General features: G+C 37.5%; 1 protein-coding gene across 6 annotated transcripts in view; it reads left to right on the top strand.

Moving 5' to 3' along the window:
• The window catches only part of PTPRM (protein tyrosine phosphatase receptor type M), an 837,547-nt gene that overhangs the window by 340,810 nt on the left and 471,177 nt on the right, over window positions 1-25,560 (top strand). For all 6 annotated transcript variants that reach the window (XM_017951542.3, XM_017951543.3, XM_021929846.2 and 3 more), the window contains exon 4: window positions 5,506-5,584. In XM_017951542.3, coding sequence (XP_017807031.1) covers window positions 5,506-5,584 — 79 coding nt within the window. The remainder of the gene's footprint in view (window positions 1-5,505; window positions 5,585-25,560) is intronic.

The following is a 25,560-nucleotide window of genomic DNA, read 5'->3' as shown; positions in this document are numbered from 1 at the left end:
TCATAAAAATGAACATGACACATTCCCAGATCAATTTCTTACACGTTTCTTTTTTCCTTTTCCAATGGTACTGTTGGTATTCTCATGTTACTGTTTCCTCTGACCTCAATCTTTTTCGACCTGGATGCTGGCATTTTCAAACATTCCTGTGATTCCCACTGGGTTCTGCACACACTTGGTATACTTCACTAGAGCAATACCTGAGAGTAGTTCCTTATTTGACAAAAAAAGATTAATTTTGCTTTTGACACCTTATAAGGGCACTGGCTAGAAAGGTATACATAATGAAAAATTTGCCGGATATCCAGAGTTCACAACAATGGAACCTTGAAAAGAATTCCAAAATCTCTTTATAAGAAACGTATTTAAGATGACCCTCATCTTTTGAGCTGCATGTTTGTTTGTTTGTTTGTTGTTTTGATATGGAGTCTCACTCTGTTGCCAGACTGGAGTGCAGTGGCATGATCTTGGCTCACTGCAACTTCTGCCTTCTGGGTTCAAGTGATTCTCTTGCCTCAGCCTCCCGAGTAGCTGGGACTACAGGCGTACGCCGCCACACCCAGCTAATTTTTGTATTTTTAGTAGAGATGGAGTTTCACTATGTTGGCCAGGATGGTCTCGATCCCTTGACCTTGTGATCCACCCGCCTCGGCCTCCCAAACTGCTGGGATTACAGGCCACTGCACCCGGCCTGAGCTGCATGTTTTAATCCTCTTGTTTGTTAGAAAAAAAAACAAAGGGAAATCTCTTAATGGTTGGGTGTTTAAAATAGGTAATCTCAGACTATTGTATAGCATCTAAATTCAGATAGCTTTGTTTAGTCATATTTATTTCACAATAGGAAACTCTCCAGTACAGCTCATGCCTACTTTCTAATTGTAGTATGTATTGAAACAGTTGTATACTAAGTTGTAAACTTGATGAAGCAGCTAATAAAACTTGTACTCATAAGTCCCTTAACAAGTTTCTAAGAAAGAACTAGAAAATGGTTTTAATAAACATAGAAGTTATTGCTTCAAACTTGTGACACACTTTAAATGTATGACATAGGAAACTTTTATTTATATATTATGTATTAATTTTGTATGTATGTATGGGTAGGCATGCACACATAAACGGATCAACAAAGAATGTTTTTCTCTTCTTGACTGTGCAATTAGCGCTTTAAGTCAGTGCTTGAACCTGCCAAGTTTGAGAAGTTTACTTTTTAAAGTTTCTAATTAAACTCAGAGGGGGCAGGAAACGTATTTGTAATCAGATGCTGCCCTTCTTTGCCTCTTGATATTCTAGTTGGAAGACTGAGGGGAGCAAATAAAATTGCAAATAGAAGCTTGTCTTTAATTCTTTTGGCCTTGCTGACAAGTCATCTTGCTGGGAAATCTGGGGCGCACTGGCTTGTTTCTGAGACTGTCTTTGCCTCTAGTCCATAGGGATGAAGGCAGATAGTTGCTGGGAAATCCATGAGTTGTGTCACAGGTTTCCTGGCTTGTTTAGGGAGGAAGAGGCATGATTCTGTGGCAGGGAAGGATCCCATTGCTATGAGCTGTGTTTTTTGAATCTGTCATTTGGCCATTGCTGTCTTGTTCTATTCTTTCATCATTCATGTTTCTTGTTTTTTCCTTAACTAAAGCTTACATTTTATAAAACTGTCTGCATTGCTTAGATACTCCAAAGCATGTGGTAGATATTTTATAAATATGTGGACTAAAAGACTCAGAATTTCTTAGCGTAAAACTTCTGAGAGTCACCCATTCTTTGACATGGTGGATGAAAAACAGATCTGGAGAAGTCTAGATGGCTCTTCCAGGTCTCAGATCGTCTCTGCCTTTTTTTTTTTTTTGCACTGTCTTTTGCTTTGGTAGGGGTATGGCCCTGTATAGGTTTAAACAAAACATTATGGATTAAATTTATACATACATATCAAATTAAAAGTCGATCCACATGAGCATGTCTCACATGTACACTGTGTTCTAAAAGGTAATGCATTCCCTTCAAAGAATAAGGATAATTCCATGTTTACTAGAAGCTTCAGCCATTGTAGTTAATAAAGCAAAATAAAATTTCAATATGAAAGTTAGTTTTGATGAGGAAAGATTTCTTCCGCTCTTCTATCCATGATGTATTCTAAGTGCTTATCACAGTGCCTGGCAGAGGGGTGGCACTCAGTAGAGCCTTGAGTTCATTGAATGAATGAATGTGTGAATGAATAAGAGGGAAGAAGGAAGAGAGGATGGCAAGTGGAATGAAGGAAGGTCTGATGAACATTTCTGCATTTGGTTTTCAAAATACATTTTCCTAACCACAGCAACCGTGCTCTTGTGTGGCTGGTAGTGGTGGCATCAGCAGCCACCCCTCGGCTGTCCCTGCAGTAGCCATTGTATCAGAGCAGCTTGCAGGTTCCTGCAGTGCCAGTGGTAGCTGTTTCCCGGGAGACAGGATGTGACTGTTATTCAGGGGACCTGTTTTGAGGGCCTCAGGAATGCTTTTTCCTTTACTTGCTCTCAATATTCATTTACGTTTTGTACTCCCAATTGTCTTCTTACAGACTTTAGTAGTAGAGAGAGAAATTAGCAGGGTCCCATTGCAGGAATATCCGTGCAGATCTTCCTTTCTCTTGTATTGGCAGTGGAAACAATTTATTAAACTTACAAACAGGATGAAGTTTTATTTCATTTCTGTTTTTCTGTTGTGCCTTTCCTCTCCCCTGTGTTATATGTTACTGTATTAGTGTTGTGGCACAGTGTCATCTAGTCTAGCAAGAGTTTCTGGGATGGCTTCTGTCCCTGCACTCTAGGAAGCCTCTTGAGCTTTTCCACTCTGGGCTCTGCTGATTGCTTTCTCCAGGTTCACATCCATCGCATACACAAAATAATGCAGGCCTAGGATCAAAATTCTTGTCTGAGCAATGTTTAGAAGTGAAAACATCTTATTTGGAGTTAGAAAAATTGAGTTTAAAGATTGTATCTATGATAGACTCATTGCATTTATGGACAATTACTTTGTATCTAAAGTTTTTCATTTTTTTTTAAACATGAAATTCTTGATTTTTTTTGTATGAACTAATGAGATAATGGAATGATATCTTCCTAGTGTATGTAACATATGTGCTTAGTAAATGTTAACTTATAATTACTTTTATAAATTGAAATTGTAATGGAAACCATTGTAGAGTCATATGCAGTAGTAAGAAAAAAAGGAGATCCTCTTGAGTACATGTTATGCCATTTCCCAGAATGCTAACATTTTACAAAACTATAGTACAATTGTCTTCTGTGCAATTGTACAAATATATACAATTAGTTCTGTACAATTTTGTTACCTGAGTAGGCTTGTGTATTTCCCACCGCATTGAAGATGCTAAACAATTCTACCAGCACAAGGAGTGGCGGTGATGTCCTTTTGTAAGCAAACCCATCTCCCTTCTGCCTCATCTTCCTCCCATTCCTACCCCTGGCAACCACTAATTTGTCCTCCATTTCTAAAATCTTAACATTACAAAATGTTCCATAAATGGAATCAGAGTACATGATCTTTGGGGATTGGTGTTTTTCACTCAGCATAGCTATGGGGAAGTTCACCCAAGTTGTTAGGTACATCATTAATTCGCTCCTTTTTATTGCTGAGTAGTATTTAATACTGTGGATGGACCACAGTGTATTATTTACCAGTTGAAGGACATCTGGGCTGTTTCTGTTGTTTGGCTATTATGAATAAAGCTCCTGTAAACACGATGTGCACAGATTTTTATACGAATGAAAGTTTACATTTCTCTGGGATGAATCTCCAAGAGAGCAATGGTTAGGTTGTGTTTTAAGACTTACCATCATGAGTCATGGTTCCCTGGTGAGATAGTTTCATTCTGTATGTAAATGGAGGTAAAAATAACATTCATGTGGATCTTTTAAATGATAGCCTGACAACTGACACTTAGTAATCAATTAATCAGGTTAAGAAAATTGATAACCCTTTTACTCGTTCGTTCGTTCATTCTTTCTTTTTTTTTTTTTGAGACTGAGTTTTGCTCTTGTTGCCCAGACTGGAGTGCAATGGCACAATCTCGGCTCACTGCAACCTCTGCCTCCTGGATTCAAATGATTCTCCTGTGTCAGCCCCCTGAGTAGCTGGGATTACAGGCTTATGCCACCATGTCCACCTAATTTTTGTATTTTTAGTAGAGATGAGGTTTCACCATATTGGCCAGGCTAGTCTCGAACTCCTGACCTCAGGTGATCTGCCTGCCTCGGCCTCCCAAAGTGCAAGGATTATAGGCCTGAGCCACCATGCCTAGCCCTGGTTCGTTCTTTTTTGCCTTAGTTTCTCTGAAGTGGCTCCACCATCTCAAAAAGGTCTACCATTCTTAGAACCTCCAGGCATGTAGGCCTTTTCCTCTTCTCTTGCTTCTCCAATTATCGAAGAATAGCTAATGCCCTCTTGATTTTGCCACTGTGGACATTTTTATATTGTTTTGCTCTTGATTCATAGCTCTACTGTCTGATGTTCAGTTGTCATAGTCTCTTCACTGCATTATTAATAGGCTGTGTTTCCTTGTGTCTCTGTCCTAAAGTGAAGTCTTCTGCAACCCGGCCACAGCTGACCTTTGTGTCAGTAGGTCCCAATTCTCCCCTTGAAGGCCATGGTCATGACCACCTCAGGGCCTTCACGTGTGCCCAGGACTGAGCCTGGTCCTCCTCACACTATTAGCTCCTTCTCATCCTGCAGCTATTGGCGCAAATTTTACCTCCTCATGGGAGGTCCTCCGGGTATGTATTCTTCTAGTACCCTGCACTCTTCTTTCATTACACTTACTGTATTTTTTTTTCACTTATGTAAAACTTACTACCCCACATGGTCCAGTGTGGTCAGAGAGTTACTTTCAGAACCTTCAGAAAAGGTTTAGATCACCTAAAGCAATCTAAATCTTAAGGTTGTCTCTGGATGGAAAACAACTACAATCCTAATGTGTGTATGGCAGTGGGTTTAACATACAGTGCAACCTTAAAAGTCTTCTTTAGACTTTGCTTCATGTTCAGGATCTCTCACAAGCTCGACTCTGGCTTTGGGTGGGGAATCCTTTCTATTTGCCGAAAAACTCGTGGAGAGGGAACCCCAAAGCCTCTTCCATCTCCATGTCCCCATCTCCCATTCAAGCAGTTTACTCACCAACAAGTTGCCGTCTGTGCCAACTCACTATCCTGTGAGCTTCCTTGCTTTTCCTACGGTGTACGTGCCATCCCCCACAACCCCATGAAGTATCCTTTCACTGTGGGTTTTCTAAATTGGGCTTCTTTCTAACCCATTCACTACCTACTGACCTCCCTGAAGATTGGGGTGGGATCTTGCTTATCTTTGTAGTCTCGAACCTGGAATATTGACTAGCAGATGTTAGGCACATTAATGAATGAATTGGTGAAAGAATAAATGAAATTATATGTCTTATATATAGCAGATACTTGAAAAAAGTTAGACGAAATGAATAAATAATGTAAATCTTTCTTAATTTTCCAGGTGATTTTTGAAGTGATAACTTCTGGACATCAAGGCTATCTCGCTATCGATGAGGTGAAGGTGTTAGGACATCCGTGTAGTAAGTTGTCTTTACTTGTAAATATTTGGGTACATCATTGGGGGCATATTTACATGATGAATGAAGAGAAGGGATGAAAACCTGTGAAGAGGTCATCCTGCCAAGACACCTCCCTGACAGACCTGTATGTGTTGGTTTGCCAGCCCAGAAATCCGAAAGCATGTCCTTAGTGTAAATGCCATGGTTTGTATAAGTCTAAGTATTTTAAAATTTGGTTCAGTAATGGGGAATCAAGGAATTCTTTGGCACGCTCAGACATCTTTGCAAAGAACCTGTTTATTTGTTGCCATGGACTTTGGAATTCCCTTTTCAGTAGTAGCACAAGGTTAAATATTGAGAATCTGCATTTTGTTTCTAAGTCCAGTATGTTTTTGGCACAGTTCCTTAGTATTTATTACATGGTTTCAGATGATATAGCTGCAAACAGGCCTGGGATCTGTCAAATATAAGATACCTACCTAAACCTGGGGATCCCAGAAATGGCCTGCTCTTCATCTTTTAAAGATTAGTACTTTAAAATAGTACAATTGGTGATAAGCATATAATTTTAAAAATATCTACTATGAACAACGAACAGTTTATCATATTTGTATGTGAACCTTTTTCCTTAAAATAGTGATTGCTAGATCTATTTCTCCCCAAACCCTGCCCCCCAGGGGCTACCACAGTGGTGAGCTGGTTGTTGCACCTGTTATGGTTTCTAGTCTGCACACAGCAATAGACTGTAGCTGCTTGAAGCAGAAAAGGCATCCTATTGAAAGAGAATTGGAGGGCAGTGGTATTCCTGATATCACTGGTAGTCTAGACTCAGATGATGAGCAGGCCCCCAAAGTGAGGCTATGCAAGCAGCCACAGCAACCACTATGGCAGTGGAGCCAGCCGCGAGGTCAAGGGGAGCTGGCGCTGTGTCTCTGCGCACCTTACCCTTGGAAGATGACCCTTGCCCTAGACATTCTGCACTGACTCTGGGCCTTGGCATCTTTGGCTTTAGGTGCAAAACCCTGAGGGGCATAGTCAGAGTGAGCGAGCTAGATCACGCAGTCATTCATGCCTGGCAATTGGTGTGACTAGGCACGTGAGTTGTTGACTTTTCCCAACTGTCAAGGGAGCTGGGCCTCAACTTTTACCGAGAAACATACAGTGCCGAGCAACTGAACACTGCAAATGTGTGTGTGTGTGTATGTACACTGTTTCTCATAATCCCCATGGGTTTATAAAAGCAAAAAAGTAAGGATTGCCTTTTATAAATGCTAATGAATGGTTTCCAACCATACAAATTTCTCTGTATTCCAACTTTTTTTTTTTTTTTACTTAGTGTTAGATGTTTTAGGTCAATCCATGGTATTCTATCATATGGATTTACTAGTTCTATTTTTCTAGTATTTTATGAACATTTAGTGTTCCCCCCCCATTTTTCTATATTAAATATTGCTGCAGTGAGCGTTATGGATGTGCCTCCTGGTGCAGTGTTGAGAGCCTCAGTGGAGTGTGTTCTTAGAGGCTGAATTGCGGGGATGTAGTGCAGACACATTTTTAATTTTTTTGGATGCTGCCAAAATGCTATGAAAAGTGTCTGAACCAGTTTATAATCCCACCAGCAATGCATGGTGGCTTTATTTTCCCTATATCTTTGTTCAAAATTGATGTCACCAGACTTCAAATTTTTGGCCATCTGAGGGATGGTAACCTGCTTTATTTTTAGGATCTCTGGCATGAAAGAGAAACTGGCTAGTTCATACATTTCACGGGTCTTTCCTGGTGAACCCTACCCAAAATTATGAAAGAGTGGCTATATCTACAATAATAAAAATAGAAACATTGGCAGGAGTGGCTCAGCTTTTTATTGCATGGATTCGAATAGATCACCAGGACCCTCTTTGTAAGCTTTATAGAGAAGGCCTGTGTGGTTGTTACCTGATGAAGGTATCGCAACACAGGTGTCTAAATTCCATCTAAAGGGGTTTTGCTGTCTCTGATATCTTTATTTGGTGCTTTGAAGCTTGTCAAACGTTGAAGATAACAGAAAGCAATCATTTGTTCATTACAAAGGCAGATGTTACTTTTGTGTCATGTTACATTTGTCTTTTCTTCTGTTGTCAGCAAAACTGGGGAGTTCAAGAAGATTCCCTGTCCCCTCCCATTTCCCCAGGAAAACCATCAAGGCTGTACCTAATTGAAACAGCAGGGTAAATTTAGGAGCAGAATGCAATTACCTGAGCTGGAACTCAGCCAAATCCTTGGAGTAATAGCCTCCAGCTAGAAAAGTGCCATGAGATCTTCTAATTTGCACAAAGTTCATGGTCTCTGATTCACTTCTTACTAGGAGGTTAAAAAAATAAGAGCCAGTAATTGCATGCCTACTAAGTGCTGAGCACTCTAATGAAATAGTCTGCCTCCTTGTTTCTTAGAGCAGAGCTCATGGCGAGGCAGGTGTACTGGGTGCAGGTGTGGTGGCTGAGTCAAGGCTGCACATGGCTTTCTATTACATATCCTGGGCTCCTTCTTCCACATCTGGCCACTAGCCAACATAATAGCTCCTGAAGTGTAGCCCCTTCCATTTTACTGGATTTTAGTCATTGTGTGCAGCAAAGACCTAAAGACTTCATGCTTATCAGTGCCTTCCTAAAACGTGTCTCATGCAATTTTGTTCTTCCCATAGGAGATAGCTTCCTATGGCTATAGAAATGGTGTTTATGTTCTCTCCTTTGGAGAATACCTGTGCTAATACCTAACTGGCTTTGGGAACTGCTGTGAGGGCACAGAATTGCAAAACAGGCTCTGTACCAAGGTGATGTATGGTACAACAGCGTTGTGAACTGTAAGCCTTAAATGGTTTTGATGATAGCTCTTCCTTAGCTATTTTTTCCTGAATCTCTATGTTAATGGGGAAAACATGCAAATAAAGATTTTAAAGAAGGCAATAGTTTGTTCTTAAAATGGAAAGCTTTACAGGTAATATTTTATGAGATTTCTTATCAGGATTTGATAATAATGAATTATTTTGGAATTTTGATGTTCATTAAATTTAAATCCTAAAGCAGCATTAATATTTTATATCTAAAACTATGCTTTCCAAATGGCTGCAAAATTGCTGAATCTCATTTGCTTCACTGTAAAGGCTCTTATTTGGATTCATATAGGTTTATGAGTAGGCATTACAACATTTTTTAATATTACATATTCTGATACAAGTATACAGTTGCTCATAAAGTTGACTTTAATGTAGTGACAATAAGATGCAAGATCAGCCTGAAATGTGGAGATGACTGTGCAGAATCAGCAGCTCTCTAGCGTACAACCACTTCTGATAAACAGATAATTTTTGCATTTGGTATGCACACTAAAAATATATTTGGAATTTGGTTCAATAATCCTGGCAAGAAATGAGGCGTTTTATTATAATAGCTTCCTAATGTTGTCTCCTGTTCTTAAATACATTATGAGCTGTGCATATATGGGCATTTCTCTTATTACCTTGTGGTACTGATAATGTATTTTTATGTCTTAAAAACCATATGTAATTTTAATGGATTTATTGACATATCACTGACATAATTGATCCATATTTAAAGTGTACAATTCAATAGTTTTTAGTTTATTCACAGAGTTATGTAACCACGACCATAATCAGATTTAAAATATCTTCAACATCCGCCAAAAGCCCCAGTACCCATTAATAGTCATTCTTCATTTTCTCTTGTTACTGGTGGAGGTTGTCCAGGTCCTTGGTGTCTTGAACAAAGATTTGGACAAAACGCACAAACAAAGCAAGGAAAGAATGAAGCAACAAAAAGCAGAGATTTATTGAAAATGAAAGCACTCTCCACAGGATGGGAGCAGCCGGAGCAAGTGGCTCAAGATCCTCATGACTGAATTTTCTGGGGTTTAAAATACCCTGTAGAGGTTTCCCATTGGTTACCTGGTGTACACCCTATGCAACTGAAGTAGTGGTCCATGATCAGTCTGATTGGTTGTGGGAGGGGACCAATCAGAGGCTGAAGTGAAGATACAAAGTTACACCCTCTGCAAACATCTGATTGGTTGCAGAAAGCGACCAATCAGAGACTGAAGTGCAGTTACAAAGTTATACTCCTATGCAAATGAAGCTTGGCCCAAGACCAGCCTGATTAGTTGTGGGAGGTGATCAATTGGAGGTACTTTCAATTTTTCATCTGCCACCCAGAAAAAGTGGGGAGAGGCAGTGTGCACAGGAAGTAGTTTCTGGTCCTTTTGTCACTTGGGTTTGGAAAGTTGGGATTTTCCTTTTGATTTAGTTCTAGGAAGTCAGCATGATTTGGCCTTAGGTTCCCTGCCTCTAGACTGTATTCTCCTGACTTATTCTGGCCACCACTCCTAGCCCTAGGCAACCATTAATTTGCTTGTCGTCTCTGTAGATTTGCTTGTTCTCCATATTCATTTAAATGCAGTCGCACTATATGTGGCCCTTTGTGTCTGGCTTCTTTCACTTAGCATGTTTCAAAGTTCATCAGTGTCGTAGTGTACATCAATATTTCACTCCTTCTTAAAACCGAATAGTATTTTATTGTATGGATATACCACATTTTATGTAAGCATGCATCAGTTGATGGACATTCAGGTTGTTTTCACCTTTGGGCTATTGGGAATAATGCTGCTGTGAACATTTGTTATCAGTTCTCTTGGGTATCATTCTCTCAGACATACACTTAGGAGTAGAATTGCTGGGTCACATTGTAACTCTGTTTTTAGCATTTTGAAGAACTGTGAAGTTGTTTTTTAAATTGGCTGCACCATTTTCCATTTCAAACAGCAGTGTATGATTTCAATTTCTTCATATTCTTGCGAATATTTATGTCTTTAAAAAAATCATAGCCATCCTTGTGAGTTTCAGGTGGCACCTGTCTGTAGTTTGGATTACCTAATGGCTAATGATGTTGCGCATCTTTCCATGTGCTTATCGGCCATTTATATGTATGTTTGAGAGAAATGTCTATTCAGATCCTTTCCTCATTTTTAATTGAGTTATTTATCTTTTTATTATTCAGTTGTAAGAGGTTTTTATATATCTACATACAAATTCATTATCAGACATATGATTTGAAAACATTTCCCCCTAGTCTGTGAGTTGTTTTTTCATTTTCTTGATGGCATCCTTTACAGCACAAAGGTTTAAATTTTGATAAAGTCCAGTCTTCATTTTTTTCTTTCATTATTTATGCCATTTCTGTTATTTGGAGTTGTATCTAATAATTCTTCTAAGATCATGAAGCTTTTCTATGTTTTCCAAAGAGTTTTATGGTTTCAATTCTGTTTTTTTTTTGAGATGGAGTCTCTCTTTCTCACCCAGGGTGGAGTGCAGTGGTGTGATCTCGGCTCACTGCAACCTCAACCTCCCACGTTCAAGTGATTCTCCTGCCTCAGCCTCCCGAGTAACTGGGATTACAGGTGTCTGCCACCAAGCCCGGCTAATTCTGTATTTTTAGTAGAGATGGAGTTTCACCATTTTGGCCAGGCTGGTCTCGAACTCTTGACCTCAGGTGTTCCACCTGCCTCGGCCTCCCAAAGTGCTGGGATTACAGGCATGAGCCACTGTGCCCAGCCTATAGTTTCAATTCTTACTTAAAAGTCTATGAGCTATTTTAGTTAATATTTGTGTATGGTGTAAGAAAGTGGTGAAACTTCATTCTTTTGCATATGGATATGCAGTTATTCCAGCACCATTTGTTGACACACTGTTCTTTCCCCGTTAAATTACCTTGGTACCCTTGTTGAAAATTAATTAATAAAGACTTATTTCTGGACCCTCAATTCTATTCAGTTGATCTGTATGACTATTCTGCTACAAGTATGATACTATTTTGATTACTGTAACTTTTTAGTAAATTTTGAAATTTGGATCAGTGGGTCTTCCAAGTTTGTTCTTTTCTCATTATTGTTTTGGCTATTCTGAATCCCTTGTAATTTCTTCTTTTTTTTTTTTTTTTTGAGATGGAGTCTGGCTCTGTCGCCCAGGCTGGAGTGCCGTGGCACTATCTCAGCTCACTGCAGGCTCCGCCTCCCAGGTTCAAGCCATTCTTCTGCCTCAGCCTCCCACGTAGCTAGGACTACAGGCACCCACCACCTCGCGCAGCAATTTTTTTTTTTTTTTGTACTTTTAGTAGAGATGGGGTTTCACTGTGTTAGCCAGAATGGTCTTGATCTCCTGACCTCCTGATCCGACCGCCTTGGCCTCCCAAAGTGCTGGGATTACAGGTGTGAGCCACCGCGCCGAGCCAATCCCTTGTACTTTCAAATGAATTTGAGAATCAGCTTATCAATTTCATTCAAAAAGTTTCAGCTGGAGTACTGATAGGGATTGTGTTGAATCTGTAGACTGGTTTGGGTGAGGGGTTATTGCTATTTTAAGATTATCAGAATTTGTGATCTGTGAATGTGGGATGTCTTTCCTTTTATTGAAGTCTTTTAAAATTTCCTTTAATAGTGTTTGTAGTTTTCAGATTACAAGTTCTATTCTTCATTTGTTAAATTTATTCCTAAGTATTTTATTTTGAAGTTGTTTTAAATAGAATTGTTTTCTTAATTTTATTTTTGGATTGTTCATTTCTAGCTTGTAGAAATGCAATTGATTTTGTGTATTGATCTTGTATCCCGAGATCTTGATGAACTTTCTTATTAGCTCTAATTGGTTTTTTGGTGGATCCATAGGATTTTCTTTATACAAAATTGTGTTGTCTTCAAGTAGGGTATCCAGATTCCTGTTTTTCCAACCTAGGTGAATTTTATTACTTTTCTTGCTAGTTTGCCATGGCTAAAACCTCCAGTACAATGTTGAATAGAAGCGAAAAGAACAGAAGTGCTTGTCTTGTTCCTCATCTTAGGAGGAAAGCTTTCAGTCTTTCAGCATGATGTTGGCTGTGGTGTTTTGTAAGTGCTTGTTTTTAGGAAGAAAGTTCGTTTTTCTTCCTAGGTTGTTGAATGTTATCAAGAAATGCTGCTGGGTTTTAGCAAATCCTTTTTCTCTATCAGATTATTACATAGCTTCTATCCTATATTCTGGCATATTATATTGATTAATTTTGGGATGTTAAAACAACCTAGCAGTCCTGGAACATATCTCACTTGGGCATGGTGTATAATCTTTTTTTATATGTTGCCATGTAGCAATGAAACATTATACAAAGTTACTGGGATATATGATACCTTGAATTCTGAAATCTTAAAGTTATACAGAATCATGCCATATTATTATGATGCCAATTTAAAAATAATACAGTGAAAAAGAGATAAAGCCCTTTTAAACTTCCATGTGCTGTATATTGGATAAATTGAATACAAAATCCAAGACTGTCCTGTATTATTACTTGGACAATAGGAAATAAGTCAGCAATTTCTTTAAATATTAAAGTTTATAATATGGCCTCCTAAATTCAAAGTTATTCTTATTTTTAAAAATAGTATTTTCCTTATTAATTTGTGTAGTCACACATTGCTTACCACTCCCAAATTTAGATTTTTAATGAAGATGTATTAAATAGTGTGATTGAAATAAGAAGAACAGTGACAGAGCACAAATTAGAATTGTTTTCGGAATTATGTTCTGCCGAATAAAAACAGATTCATGTGCTTTGGTTGAGAGATGTGTGGGATTCAGAATTAACCTTTCATTTTAAACATGTGGGAACACAATTTGGACTTTTCTCCAAAGGAATATCATTCTTCTTAAGATACAGTCGACTTCTAAAAGTTATTTATATGTAGCGGCTACCTTAGTTTTCTCTGATAAGAATGTTGAATCTGTTTTTCCACTTGAAAAGTTATTCCACTGAAGCCTATTCTTACCTTCCAAGGAAAACAAAACTGACTTTGACCTGAAACATGTTAAGAGAAAAATTTTCTGCTTCTATCACAAGAATTACTTGACTTTTTTTTGACCTATAATTTCATTTGTACAATGAAGATAACAATAATGTTTTTCTCACTGAGTAAATATAGGGACTACATTAGTTAATGTACATAAAGAATTTATCACAATGCTTACCACATTCTAAGAATTTAATTAATGTTAGCTATTATTAATATTCTTATTAGGCACTACATTGTGATAGACTTGCTAGAATTAGTTAGCTGCTAATGGTAAACCTCTAAATAGCTAAAATGATTGATATCCTAGATGGGGAAATTTAGTTGTATGTCCATTGTTAAATTCAAAAAATGTTTGCAAAATATATTGGTTCTCAGTGTTAGAGTAAGCAGTACCAGGCTGTTCTTTTTGGCAGCAATTTGCTTCCTTGTTTGTGATGATATGTTACACAAATAGAGACAAAAATATTAACTCTGTTTATTCTGGTGGTTGGGCATGCATCCCGTACATTTCAACCTGTGTCATTACATTAAAAAGTAAGTTAAAGCAAAAGGGGGTTAGGACATAGTCCTGTTGTTCCACTTTAGTTTGCACTTTGATCTCACAAATTACTCTTCTCTGATTTTGTTGCTAGTATTTTTATGCAGACTTTGAAGAATCAGTAATAATGAAACATCTACAGAACGATTTATATCTTGGTCAATGATAATTATTGGCTTTGGGATCAAAGGCTTATTTGAGATCAATTAATACCTGAAAACCTCTATTCTTTCTTAGTAAGAAGCAAAGAATATGGAAGCGATGGGAGGATTGGAGAATTGTACTAAGAACCTGTTTGTTATTCATGGAAGATATTTAGTTTTTAAATCTCCTACGGGTTTTAGAAGAAAGCTGGCATAGCATTTTGAAAGGGTATCCAGGAGACAAACGGGCCGATAAATTTGGAGAGAGAGAGAGAATATTTCTTTCTGAATATGAGATAGATTGAAATTTCTATTCTAAAGGTGGTATACACCTGATGTTACAATTAAAGTAGTATTGCAAGGTTCAGAGCATACAGCTCAGCATGGGATCTAAACTTTTCTGGCTGTCAAGCTCTTTTTCTTGGGTCCTTTTCCAGGTTCCAGTGATAGATCAGTTATTCTAAATAGTAAGGAACATTTTTGAGGGCTAAGTACGAGGCACAGAGAATGCCTTGGCTTCATCATCTTATTTGTTCTTTATATCAACACTGCGAAATAGGTACTTTAAAAAAATCTCCATTTTACAAATAAAAAAATTTTGTGAAGATTTAGGTTTAAGAACTTTTGCATATATTCAGAGATAGTAAAGGACTGAAGGAAGTATTGATGCTTGAACACAAATGTGCGGAAATCCAAATCTGAAAATAGTATCAGCCTTAAGCCGCTAGCCACCTGAAAATGGTTCTAGGATTTATAGCACTAAACCAGGGGAATCTAGGCATCTTAAAAGCTTTGAAGATTATATAAGCCTTTAATATTTACTGAAAAAATTTACACCATCAGCAGAAAGTTTGACTTTCACGTTCTTGGAGGAAACTGGTCTCACAGTCATTATCTTAAGTGAAATAACTTAGAAAAACAAAACCTACACGTGTTCACTTACAAGTGGAGCTAAACAATGTGTGCATATGGACATAGAAGAATAATAGACATTGGAGACCCTGAGAGGTGGGATGGGGAAGGGGGTGAGTGATGAGAAATTACCTATTGTGAATAACGTACACGATTCAGGTGATGGGTACATTAAAAATCCAGACTTCATTGCTATGCAGTATATCCAAGAAACAAAACTGCACATGGACCCCTTAAATCCATTAAAATACAAAAATTTAAAAGAAAGTAGTATTCCCAAACTGGGCATACCATGGATGAACACACCTTAAGCGGAACCAGTGACAGTTCTCATATTCGCATTATTTTTGACTATTACGTTTGCTGATAGAGCAGAGTGTATGCATTTTATAACTTTCTCGAGAAAGATTACAGAAGTTAGTACTTACTGTATTTTTAAAAATAAACAGCAGAAATATACTTCTCACAGTTCTGGAGCCTGGAAGTCTGAGATCAGGGTGCCAACACGGTCAGGTTATGGTGAGGACCCTCTTCTGGGTTGCAGACTTCCATCTTTTTTGTTGTGTCCTCACATGGCAGACAGAGGGGGAAAGAGCTGAGTCCTTTTCTTTTTTAAAAAGATGTTATTTTATTTTAAATAATAAGACCAAAAAAATAAATTGGCACATAATTGTACATATATATGAGGTATAGAGTGACATTTTGAAACATGTATACAATGCATAATGATCAACTCAGGGTTAATTAGCTTATCACCTCAAACATTTATCATTTTTTTTTGTGCTATTAATATTCCATATCCTGTCTTATATTAACAGGTATTTGCAACTATACAAGAAATTATTGTTAGTTATAGTCACCCTACAGTACTATAAAATGCTGTAACTTTATTAATACTTATATCTATCTGTAATTTTGTATTCATTAGCCAACATCTCTTTGTCCCTCTACTCCCTACTTTTCCTACCCCCAGTAACCACTATTCTACTCTCGACTTCTCAGGTCAACTTTTTGTTCTCTCTTACATGAGTGAGAATGTGGTATTTGTCCTTCTGTGCCTGGCTTTTATCACTTAACTCACATCATGTACTCTAGGCACATCTATGCTGCAGTGAATGACAAAGTAATAGTACTTTTGAAAAGGTGGTGAAAAAGATCTTTCATACCCTGATGGTAAAAATGTGAATTGTTATAAGCTTTCATGGAAAGCAGTTTGACAATTTGTGCCAAATGTCTTTTAAAATGTGTGTTTTAAAAATTATTTTTGGCCAGGGGCGGTGGTGCACGCCTGTAATCCCAGCACTTTGGGAGGCCGAGGCGGGCAGATCACGAGCTCAGGAAATCTAGACCATCCTGGCTAACACGGTGAAACCCTGTCTCTACTAAAAATACAAAAAAAAATAGCCAGGCGTGGTTGCGGGCGCCTGTAGTCCCAGCTACTCCGTAGGCTGAGGCAGGAGAATTTTATGAACCCGGGAGGTGGAGCTTTGCAGTGAGCCGACATCGCGTGCCACTGCATTCTAGCCTGGGTGACAGAGCGAGACTCCGTCTCAAAAAAAAAAAAAATATTGATATATAAGTGTATATTTGGGGGTATATGTAATAATTTAATACATGTATACAATTTGTAAAATGGAAGCAGTGTAATTGGGATATCTATCATCTTAACTATAGTCTTTTCTTTATGCTAGAAAAATTTGAATTATTATTATCTTCTAGATATTTTGAAATATACAGTAGATTTTGCAAACTGTGGTCACCCCGTTGATCTTCAAGCACTAGATTTTATTTCTAATACATGTATATTTGTACCCATGAATCAACTTCTGTTCATCCTGCACCCCCACGCCCCCTACCCATCCGAGCCTTTGGTAACCATTAATCTACTCTTTAGTTTCATGAAATCCACTATTTTAGCTCCAACATAAGAGTGAGAATACACAGTATTTGTTTTTCTGTCCTTGGCTTATTTCAGTTAACATAAGGCCTTCCAGTACCATCCATGTTGCTGCAAATACAGAATTTCATGCTTTTTTGTGGCTGAATAATATTCCATAAGGTAATATGAGATATTGTGTTTGTGTTTGAGTGTGTGTGTGTATCACATTTTATTTACTTATTTGTTGATGGACACTTAGGACGACTCCATATTTTGGCAATTATGAATCGTGCTGCAATAAACAGGAGTGTAGATTTTTCTTTGATATATTGATTTCCTTTCTTTTGGATATATACCAAGTAGTGGAATTGCTGGATAATTAGTGGTAGTTCTATTTTTAGTTTTTTTGAGAAACCTCAATGCAGTTTTTCATAGGGGCTATACTAATTTATATTCCCACCAACACTGTACAAGGGTTCCCCTTTCTCCACATGCTCACCAGTATCTGTTACTCCCTTTCATTTTGATAAAAACCATTGTAAGTGGAGTAATGTGATAGCTCATTTTTGTTTTGACTTGCATTTCTCAGATGATTAGTGAGGTTGAACATTTTTTTTCATGTACATGTTGGCAATTTTCATGTCTTATGGGAAAATTCATTAGAGGCTCTTAACAACAGAATGGGTCAAGCAGAGGAAAGAATCAGTGAATCTAAAGACATCTACTTGAATGTCCAGTTTTAAATTGGACTGTATTTTTGCTTGAGTTATTTGAGCTTCTTATATATTCTGATTATTAGTCCTCTGTCAAATGGATAGTTTGCAAATATTTTCTCCCGTTCCGTGGTCTCCCTTCACTTTGTTAATTGTTTCCTTTGCTGTGTAGAAGCTTTTCAGCTTAATGTAGTCCCATTTGTCTGTTTTTGTTTTGGTTGCTCTTGAGGTCGTACACAAAAAATCTTTTCCCAGACCAATGTTCTGGAGTGTTTCACCAGTGTTTTCTTTTGGTGGTTTCATAGTTGCAGGTCCTAGATTTAAACCTTTGGTCTATTTTGATTTTACTTCTGTAGATGTTGAAACAGAGGAGGCTAGTTTCCTTTTTCTGCATATGGTTCTCCTGTTTTCCCAGCAGCAGTTATTGAAGAGACTGTCCTTTCTTTGTTGTATACTCTTGGCACCTTTGTCAAAGACAAGTTGGCTACAAATGCATAGATTTATTACTGAGTTCTCTGTTCTGTTGCATTGATCTATGGGTCTGTTTTTATGCTGGTACCATGCTGTTTTGGTTACTAAAGCTTTATACTACATTTTGAAATCAGGTAGTGTGATGCCTCCAGCTTTTTTATTTTTGCTCAGGCTTGCTTTGGCTATTTGGAATCTTTTCTGGTTCCATATAAATTTTAGCATTATATTTTCTATTTCTGTTAAGAATAGCATTAGTATTTTGATAGGGATTCCACTGAATTTGTAATTTTTGAGTAGTATTGTCATTTTTAAAATTATTGAAACAAATGATAACAGAAGTACAACATACCTAAACCTATGGGATTTTCTTCTTAATTTCTTCAATTGGTTGTTCACTAGCATGTTTTTAAATTTCCATGTGTTTTTGTCTTTTCTGAGGTTCCTTTTGTTATTGATTTCTAGTTTTATTCCATTGAGGTCAGAAAAGATACTTCATATTATTTCCACTCTTTTGAATTTGTTGGGACCTGTTTTCTGGCCTAAGATATGTTCTGTTCTGGATAATGTTCTATGTACTATGAAAAGAAAGTGTATTCCATAGCATTTGGGTGAAATGTTCCATAGACGTTAGTTATGACTATTTGGCGTAGTGTGTAATTTAATGTTTCTCTGTTGACTTTCTGTCTGAATGATTGGTCTGTTGATGTTCCCTACTATGACTGTATTACAGTTTCTCTCTTTAGATCTATTAATGTTTGCTTTATATACTTGGGAGCTCTGGTGTTGGGTGTATAATATTTATAATTGTTTTATCCTCTTAACAATCCCTTTATCATTAATTACCTTTTTTGTTTTTACAGTCTTTGATTTGCACTCTATTTTGTCTGAAATAAACATAGATAATCCTCCTCGTTTTTGTTTTCCAGTTAGATGGAATATCTTTTTCCACCCACTTCACTTTGTCTTACCTATGTGTGTGCCTTTATAGTTGAGGTGGATTTCTTGTAGGAAGAATTTAATTGTGTCTTGGTTCTTTGTATGTTCAGCCTTTCTATGCCTTTTAGTTGGATAATTTGGTTCATTTACATTCAATGTCATTATTAAGTAAAGACTTACTACTGCCATTTTGTTGCTTAATTTCTGGTTGTTTTGTAGCTCTTCTCTTTCTTTCTACCTTTCTTAATACTGTAGTTAAGTGATTTTCTCTGGTCACATGTTGTAATTTGTTGTTTTTTGTATTTAATGAATCTATTAAAGGTTTTGCATTGTTGTTACAATTAGGCTTATAAAATATATCTTATAGATATGTCATTTTAAAGAGATGACAACTTATCTTCGATGACAAATAAAAGGACAGAAAAATGGAAAAAAATGCTTTTATGCTTTTAACTCCATCCCGTCACATTTTGAATTTATGTTGTTTCAATTTGCATATTTTCATATTGCCTATCTCTTAACAGGTTGCCATACCTATTACTGTTTTTGAAAGGTTTGTCTTTTGGGCTTCATAACAGTTACAAGTGGATTGCACACCACAGCTATAGTGTTAGAATATTCTGGATTTGTCTGTATATTTAATATTATCTGTGGGTTTTATATACTTTTACATGTTTTCTTGTTGCGCATTAGTGTTTTTTTTTTCCTTTCGTATTGAAGAATTCCCTTTAGCATTTATTGTAAGATAGATCTAATAGTGATGAATTTTCTCAAATTTGTTTGTCTGGGTAAGACTTTATCTGACCTTTATTTTTCTATGGATAGCTTCAGTGGCTACAGTATTCTTGGATGGCAATTTAAAAAAAAATTTCCACACTTTGAAATTGTCTTCTTATACATTCATGTTTTTACTTAGGTCTGTTTCCATATGAACCCTGGTTCCTTTATATGTTATTTGCTTCTTTTCTCTGGCTGCTTTTAGGATGCTCTCTTTGTCTTTGACCTTTGAGAGTCTAATCTTTATAACTTTTGGGGTAGTCTTATTTGAGTTGAATCTGTTTGGTGTTCTCTGACCTTTCTGTCCCTGGATATTTATCTCTTTCATGTTTTGGAAAGTTTTCTGTAATATATATATTTTTTTTAATAAGCTTTTTGCCCCCTGCTGTTGCTCAGCTACCTCTTGAGCACCAATAATTCTTAAATTTGATATTTTAAGGTATTTTTCAGTATTTTGTAGACAATCTTTGTTCCTTTTCATTTTTTTTCTTTTTACCCCTCTGACTGTAAATTTTCAAATAGCTGTCTTCACATTCACTGATTGTTTCCTTTGCTTGACCCATTCGGTTGTTAAGAGCCTCTAATAAATTTTTTTTTTTTTTTTTTTTTTTCCGAGATGGAGTCTCATTCTGTCGCCCAGGCTGGAGTGCAGTGACGCGATCTCGGCTCACTGCAAGCTCCGCCTCCCAGGTTCACGCCATTCTCCCGCCTCAGCCTCCCGAGTAGGTGGGACTACAGGCGCCCACCACCACGCCCGGCTAATGTTTTGTATTTTTAGTAGAGACAGGGTTTCACAGTGTTACCCAGGATGGTCTCGATCTCCTGGGCTCGTGATCTGTCCTCCTTGGCCTCTCAAAGTGCTGTGATTACAGGCGTGAGCCCCTGCGCCCAGCCCCTAATGAATTTTTTAATTCAGCAAATGTATTTCTTAGTTTCAAGATTTCTGTTTTTTTTTTTAATTTTTTAATTTTTTTTAACTTTCTCTGATAAGTTTCTGAATTGCTTTTCTGTGGCTTCTTAGAGATCCGTGAATTTCCTTAAAATGGCTATTTTGAGGTTTTGGTTATAAAGTTCTCATATCACCATCTTGTTCAAATCAGTCACAGGTTCCTTGCTTTGTCCATTTGTAGAGGCTGTGGTTCCTCATTTGTTTTTGTTTCTTGTGGATGTATGTCTATGTCTTTGTACTAAAGGGTTGGTTATTTATTCCAGTCTTCCCAGTCTGGCTTGTTTTGGTTTTTATTGGACATGTTTGCTTAGAGCTTCTTTGTAATTTACCTATTGATTTCCCTTTTTTTCCTCTGCTAGGTTACTGCCTAATTTTTGGCACTAGGTGACACCTTAAGCCAAGGTTTGCCTCAGTTATAGGAAACAATGAGAGTGCTACTTTCCCTGAATTTGCACGGTCCCCAAAGGGATATACTGGTAGTGTGGGAAGGCTGGTTAAGGGTTTGTGCAGAAAGGATGAACAATTCTCCTACAGTGAGGTACTGCTTAACAGCCACTCTGATTTGGCATCCCTTTGGCCAAGTTACAGAGAAAGTTTCTAATGCTGGGGCAGCAGTCCTGCTGAGCCCTACCTTTGTCTCTGTCCTTAGGAATATTAATCCCTTCAGGCACTCTTGATGCTTCCTTTGGGTTGGGGAAGGGACAGATTTCCTGCCAGGCAATCCAAAATAGTGGGGAAATTGTTTACCCACTTTGACCTCATTTTTTCCAATGTAGAAATTATGAGTCAGAGGAAAGTTTCCGGATACTTTCTGCTGGGCAGATTGGGGGTTGGGGTTTCACAGATATTGAAGTCTGGTTTTTTCCCTCTGCTCAGAAATTTTTCATATATCTGACTCCTGGAATAGTCTCATCCTCATATTTGAGTTCTCGGCTATTGCTGGTGATAATCTCTGTGCTGTATATTTATTTATTTTTTGTGGGAGTGAGTGAAGCCAACTTGCTTCTATGCCACCATTTCAGAACTGGCAAAAATGCATTTTTTTTTATTAGTAATTTCTAATAGTTTAACTTATGAAAACATAAAGGTTTTAATTATGAAAACTTTTATCTTAGTATTATATGTAATGGAAGCAAACGTCAGTGTTCAATAATGGGGGATGTTTCAGTAAACTTGTTTATGTATGATATATATTAGGGTTTCTCAACTTTGGTGCTGCTGAGATTTTGGCACCCGCTAATTGTTTGTGGTGGGGGCTATCCTGCACATTTTAGGATGTTTAGCAGTGTCCCTAGCCTCTGCTTTCTAGGTGCCAATAGCACCACCTTTTAGTAGCATAATTCTGCTGCGATACACCAGGAGTCATACTGAAAATAAATATTTAACAACCCTTCAGCACAGGCTCAGAACTGACCAGCTTAACTGAGCGGGGTAAACTTTAGAATAGTGGCCCCAAGTGCAATATCCCTTTAACCCAAGTTATCATGAAAAATGGCTACACACCCAGACACCTTGTGTTAGAGACGTAGCTTGCTGTAGTAACCTGTAGCTGGAGGAGAGCAGGATTAGGTGTCTGGGAAGTCCACTGGAGAGACCAGCACCAGGGAGAGAACCTAATGTTCTAGTGTGCTGGATAACTTCAGCATTTAACACCTCACAGGGAGGTGGAAGGCGGGGGTTGGTCAGCATGTGGAATGAAGTCTTCAAAGCATTGTCCTTAGATATTATTGGAAGGAAAACTTTTCCTTTTCTGATTTGGGTCCAGTGGTTGGGGATCTGCAAATTAACTGAAAGAGACAGATTAAATGCAGAAAAGGCAAAGTTTATTTTCTCATTTGCAGGCCAGAGTTCCCAGCAACGGAAAACTCACTAAATACCCAGAGATAAAGATTTATATTCCAAATTTAACAAAAGATTGGGGTGTGGTTTTAGGGCTTCAGTGGGAAAATGTAGAAAGTTCTATTGGGCTTTTTGATGGTAATGGCAACAGGCAGTTTGTCTACCTGGCAGCTGAATTAGGCACCTCCCTTATAGGGGAGTTAATGGCAACTATTTTTTCTGGGAAAGCTGTGTTTTAGTCAAATACTTGAAGTTCAGATAAGATTTCTTTCTACATCTTCTTTTGCTCAAATGTTTTCACTTTAAAATAATCTTCATACCAACTCTGGGGATATGAATGGGTCCCCGTATTTTCCCCATGTAGAAGTTCCTTCAAAAAAAGAAAGTAGGTTGATTGCTGTGTAGAGACATTTGTGTTATAAATTGTAAGGTAAGAGATCTATAAAAGAGAGTGAATTTAGATTAGAGCAAGGAAACAGAAAGAAAACAAAGAATAATGGTTGGAACAAACTATAAACTCAGATTCTGAGTCCAGAGGGCAGCCCATTGAGATTTCTGGATGTTGGGTTTGAAGCGTCTTCAGTGATGATGGTAGTGTCACAGCCACGGTTACTTCCCGGAGCAGAATGTGGAAGAGGCAGGTATTCCAGTGGGCTTTCTGAGGGGCCCACATGGTGATGGTGATTAATCTTTTGAAGTTATATCAAGTCATCCAGTTTCAGCTTGCATGGCTTTGGGAGTATGCTTAGAATTATTTCATGGGGGATTTTTTTTTAATGTTTCCAGTTAAGGACACATGTACTAAAATGGATTTATTAGAAGAAATTTGTTTAAATTTCCTTGACAAGAAAACAGCTTTTGGCTTCTAATATATTCCTATTAATTGAGTCAAATCTTAAAATTTTTAGTGAACTCTGTTCATGTTGGGGACTTGTGGTATAAGTAAACCTAAAATTATAATGATTATAACGTTTTTTATATGGTAAAAATTTCATTAGTGTCAGATGAGAGTGAGAGAGTAGAATTTTACAGAAATTGAAATCTAAAATGAACAGTCTTTAAGGATAGGTGGATGGTTTTAATAATTTTAAGTAATATGAATTTAATGATGATAATGAGTATTTGCTGAGTGTGAGGCGATGCCATCAAGTTCTGTTGCATCAAGTGCTGTGGCTGTTGTGATATTAGAAGGCCTAACCACAAGGTGAGCGAATCTGCAGAAGCTTCATGGAAGGAACAGCGTTTGAGAAACACCTTGAAAATTCCAGCAGGCAGACAGGGGAGCCACTGCAAGTGGGATGAAGAGATAAGGAAAGGCAAAGATGGTGGGAAGTCTGGGGAAGGCACTGTGGCTTCGTAAACCGAGCCTGGGGTTTGGAACTGGATATACTGGAGTTTGTTCTTCTTCGGACACTTACTAGCCAAGTACCCACAAGTGTTCCCCCTCTTGGAAATGGAGAAAATATCTCCCTCACAGAAGGTTTGTGAGTAGTCAGTGGAAAAGTTTCTGGTGCATAAGTACCCGATAAAGGTTACCTTGTTCCATTTTCTAAAAACAATGGGTCTTTGAGTATTTCAGGAACAAAGACTAAAAGAGAAATTCATTTAGGGACTTTTTACAGAGATCTTTTAAAAACACAGAATTATGTTATTCTTGAGCAAGGGGTAATTTGATGAAGTCGGTGAAAAGCAGAGATCATAGAGTTATATGTTAATATATTAGTATTAAGAAACAATGGTCCATGGTTCTATTGCTTTATTGGAAGTTATTTAGAATATTTTGTATGCTGAGCATCATGAATACTTTGTCTGAATTATTAGTGGCCTCCAAATTAATAATGGGGCTTTCCTCTGTGTTTTTGACATTAAATTAAGTTTTTCTTTGTTCTTTGGTAGTAACTCAACTTCCATTCCTAATTACGTTCTGCCCAGGCTAATACGAGCCCTAGTTGTAATCTTTTGCTACCCAGTAGTGGGGCACCCTTTTTTGAAGCTGCCTAGACATGGCTGAAGACACATTGGCAGTGGGAAAAAGCTGGCAAGGCATAACAGATGTATTCTAGTTATTAGCCAGATTTATCTGTCTCTCCCAGAAAGTATGATTATACTCTTTGCTTCCTTTTCTGTGCCCACCCTTCCCGCTTTGTTACTCTTTCACTCTATCATTGTTATAATAAGGGAATGTTTTCCTAAAAGTAGAATTTTCATAAAATTTAAGTCCTGACTTATCATTCTAGTTCCTGGACACCTGTTTTCAGTGTGATGCAGAAATTGCTTCTCATACCAAGTAGGAATAATCCTTTATTTCGACAGCTGTTCCATATGGACAATGTACATTACTAGACAATGGTGTTCACCATTTGGAATCCTTAGTTCTTGAATTGGAAATAAGAATCAGCAAACATTGCCATGCTATGGCAGTCTCAGCATCATTTCACAGAGCATGTCTAAAGAAATAGTATTTTTGGCAGCTGAAAAATATTACATAAGTAATGCTGCATACCAGTTAGTGGTATTAAAATATATATTATGTACAGCTGTGTACTTGGCTTGAAAAGCTTCCTTGATAACATCATTTAACTTCTTACTGTTCTTTTCATGTTGCTGGTATAAATATCTAATATGTTTTTGTTCAAAACATCAATTAGGTTTCAGTTTAATCTTTATTAATACAGACCTGTTATTACAAGAAGACTGCTGAGCTATGATAATTTGCACAGCAGGAACAATAAAATATCTTCTTTCTGTTTCGTTCTATTCCAGAATGCTTGGCTTTCTGTTATTCTTTTACACAACATACCAAAACTTTGTATGATATTTTTAAAAATTATGTTAAATACTTAAAGCTCATATAAGCAAAAGCATTTTTTTTTCCCCAAGGTGAACAAAATCGAAAGGGCAAAAATTGCAGGTAGACTGAAGAAGACATACATTAGTTAGAAATCGCCACTTCTAACATCTTTCATTCTTTTTCTTT

Source organism: Papio anubis, chromosome 19 (genome assembly GCF_008728515.1).
Source record: "Papio anubis isolate 15944 chromosome 19, Panubis1.0, whole genome shotgun sequence".
Taxonomy (NCBI): domain Eukaryota; kingdom Metazoa; phylum Chordata; class Mammalia; order Primates; family Cercopithecidae; genus Papio; species Papio anubis.
Note: the sequence above shows the minus strand (reverse complement) of the source record. Positions and strands in the feature narration are given on the sequence as shown.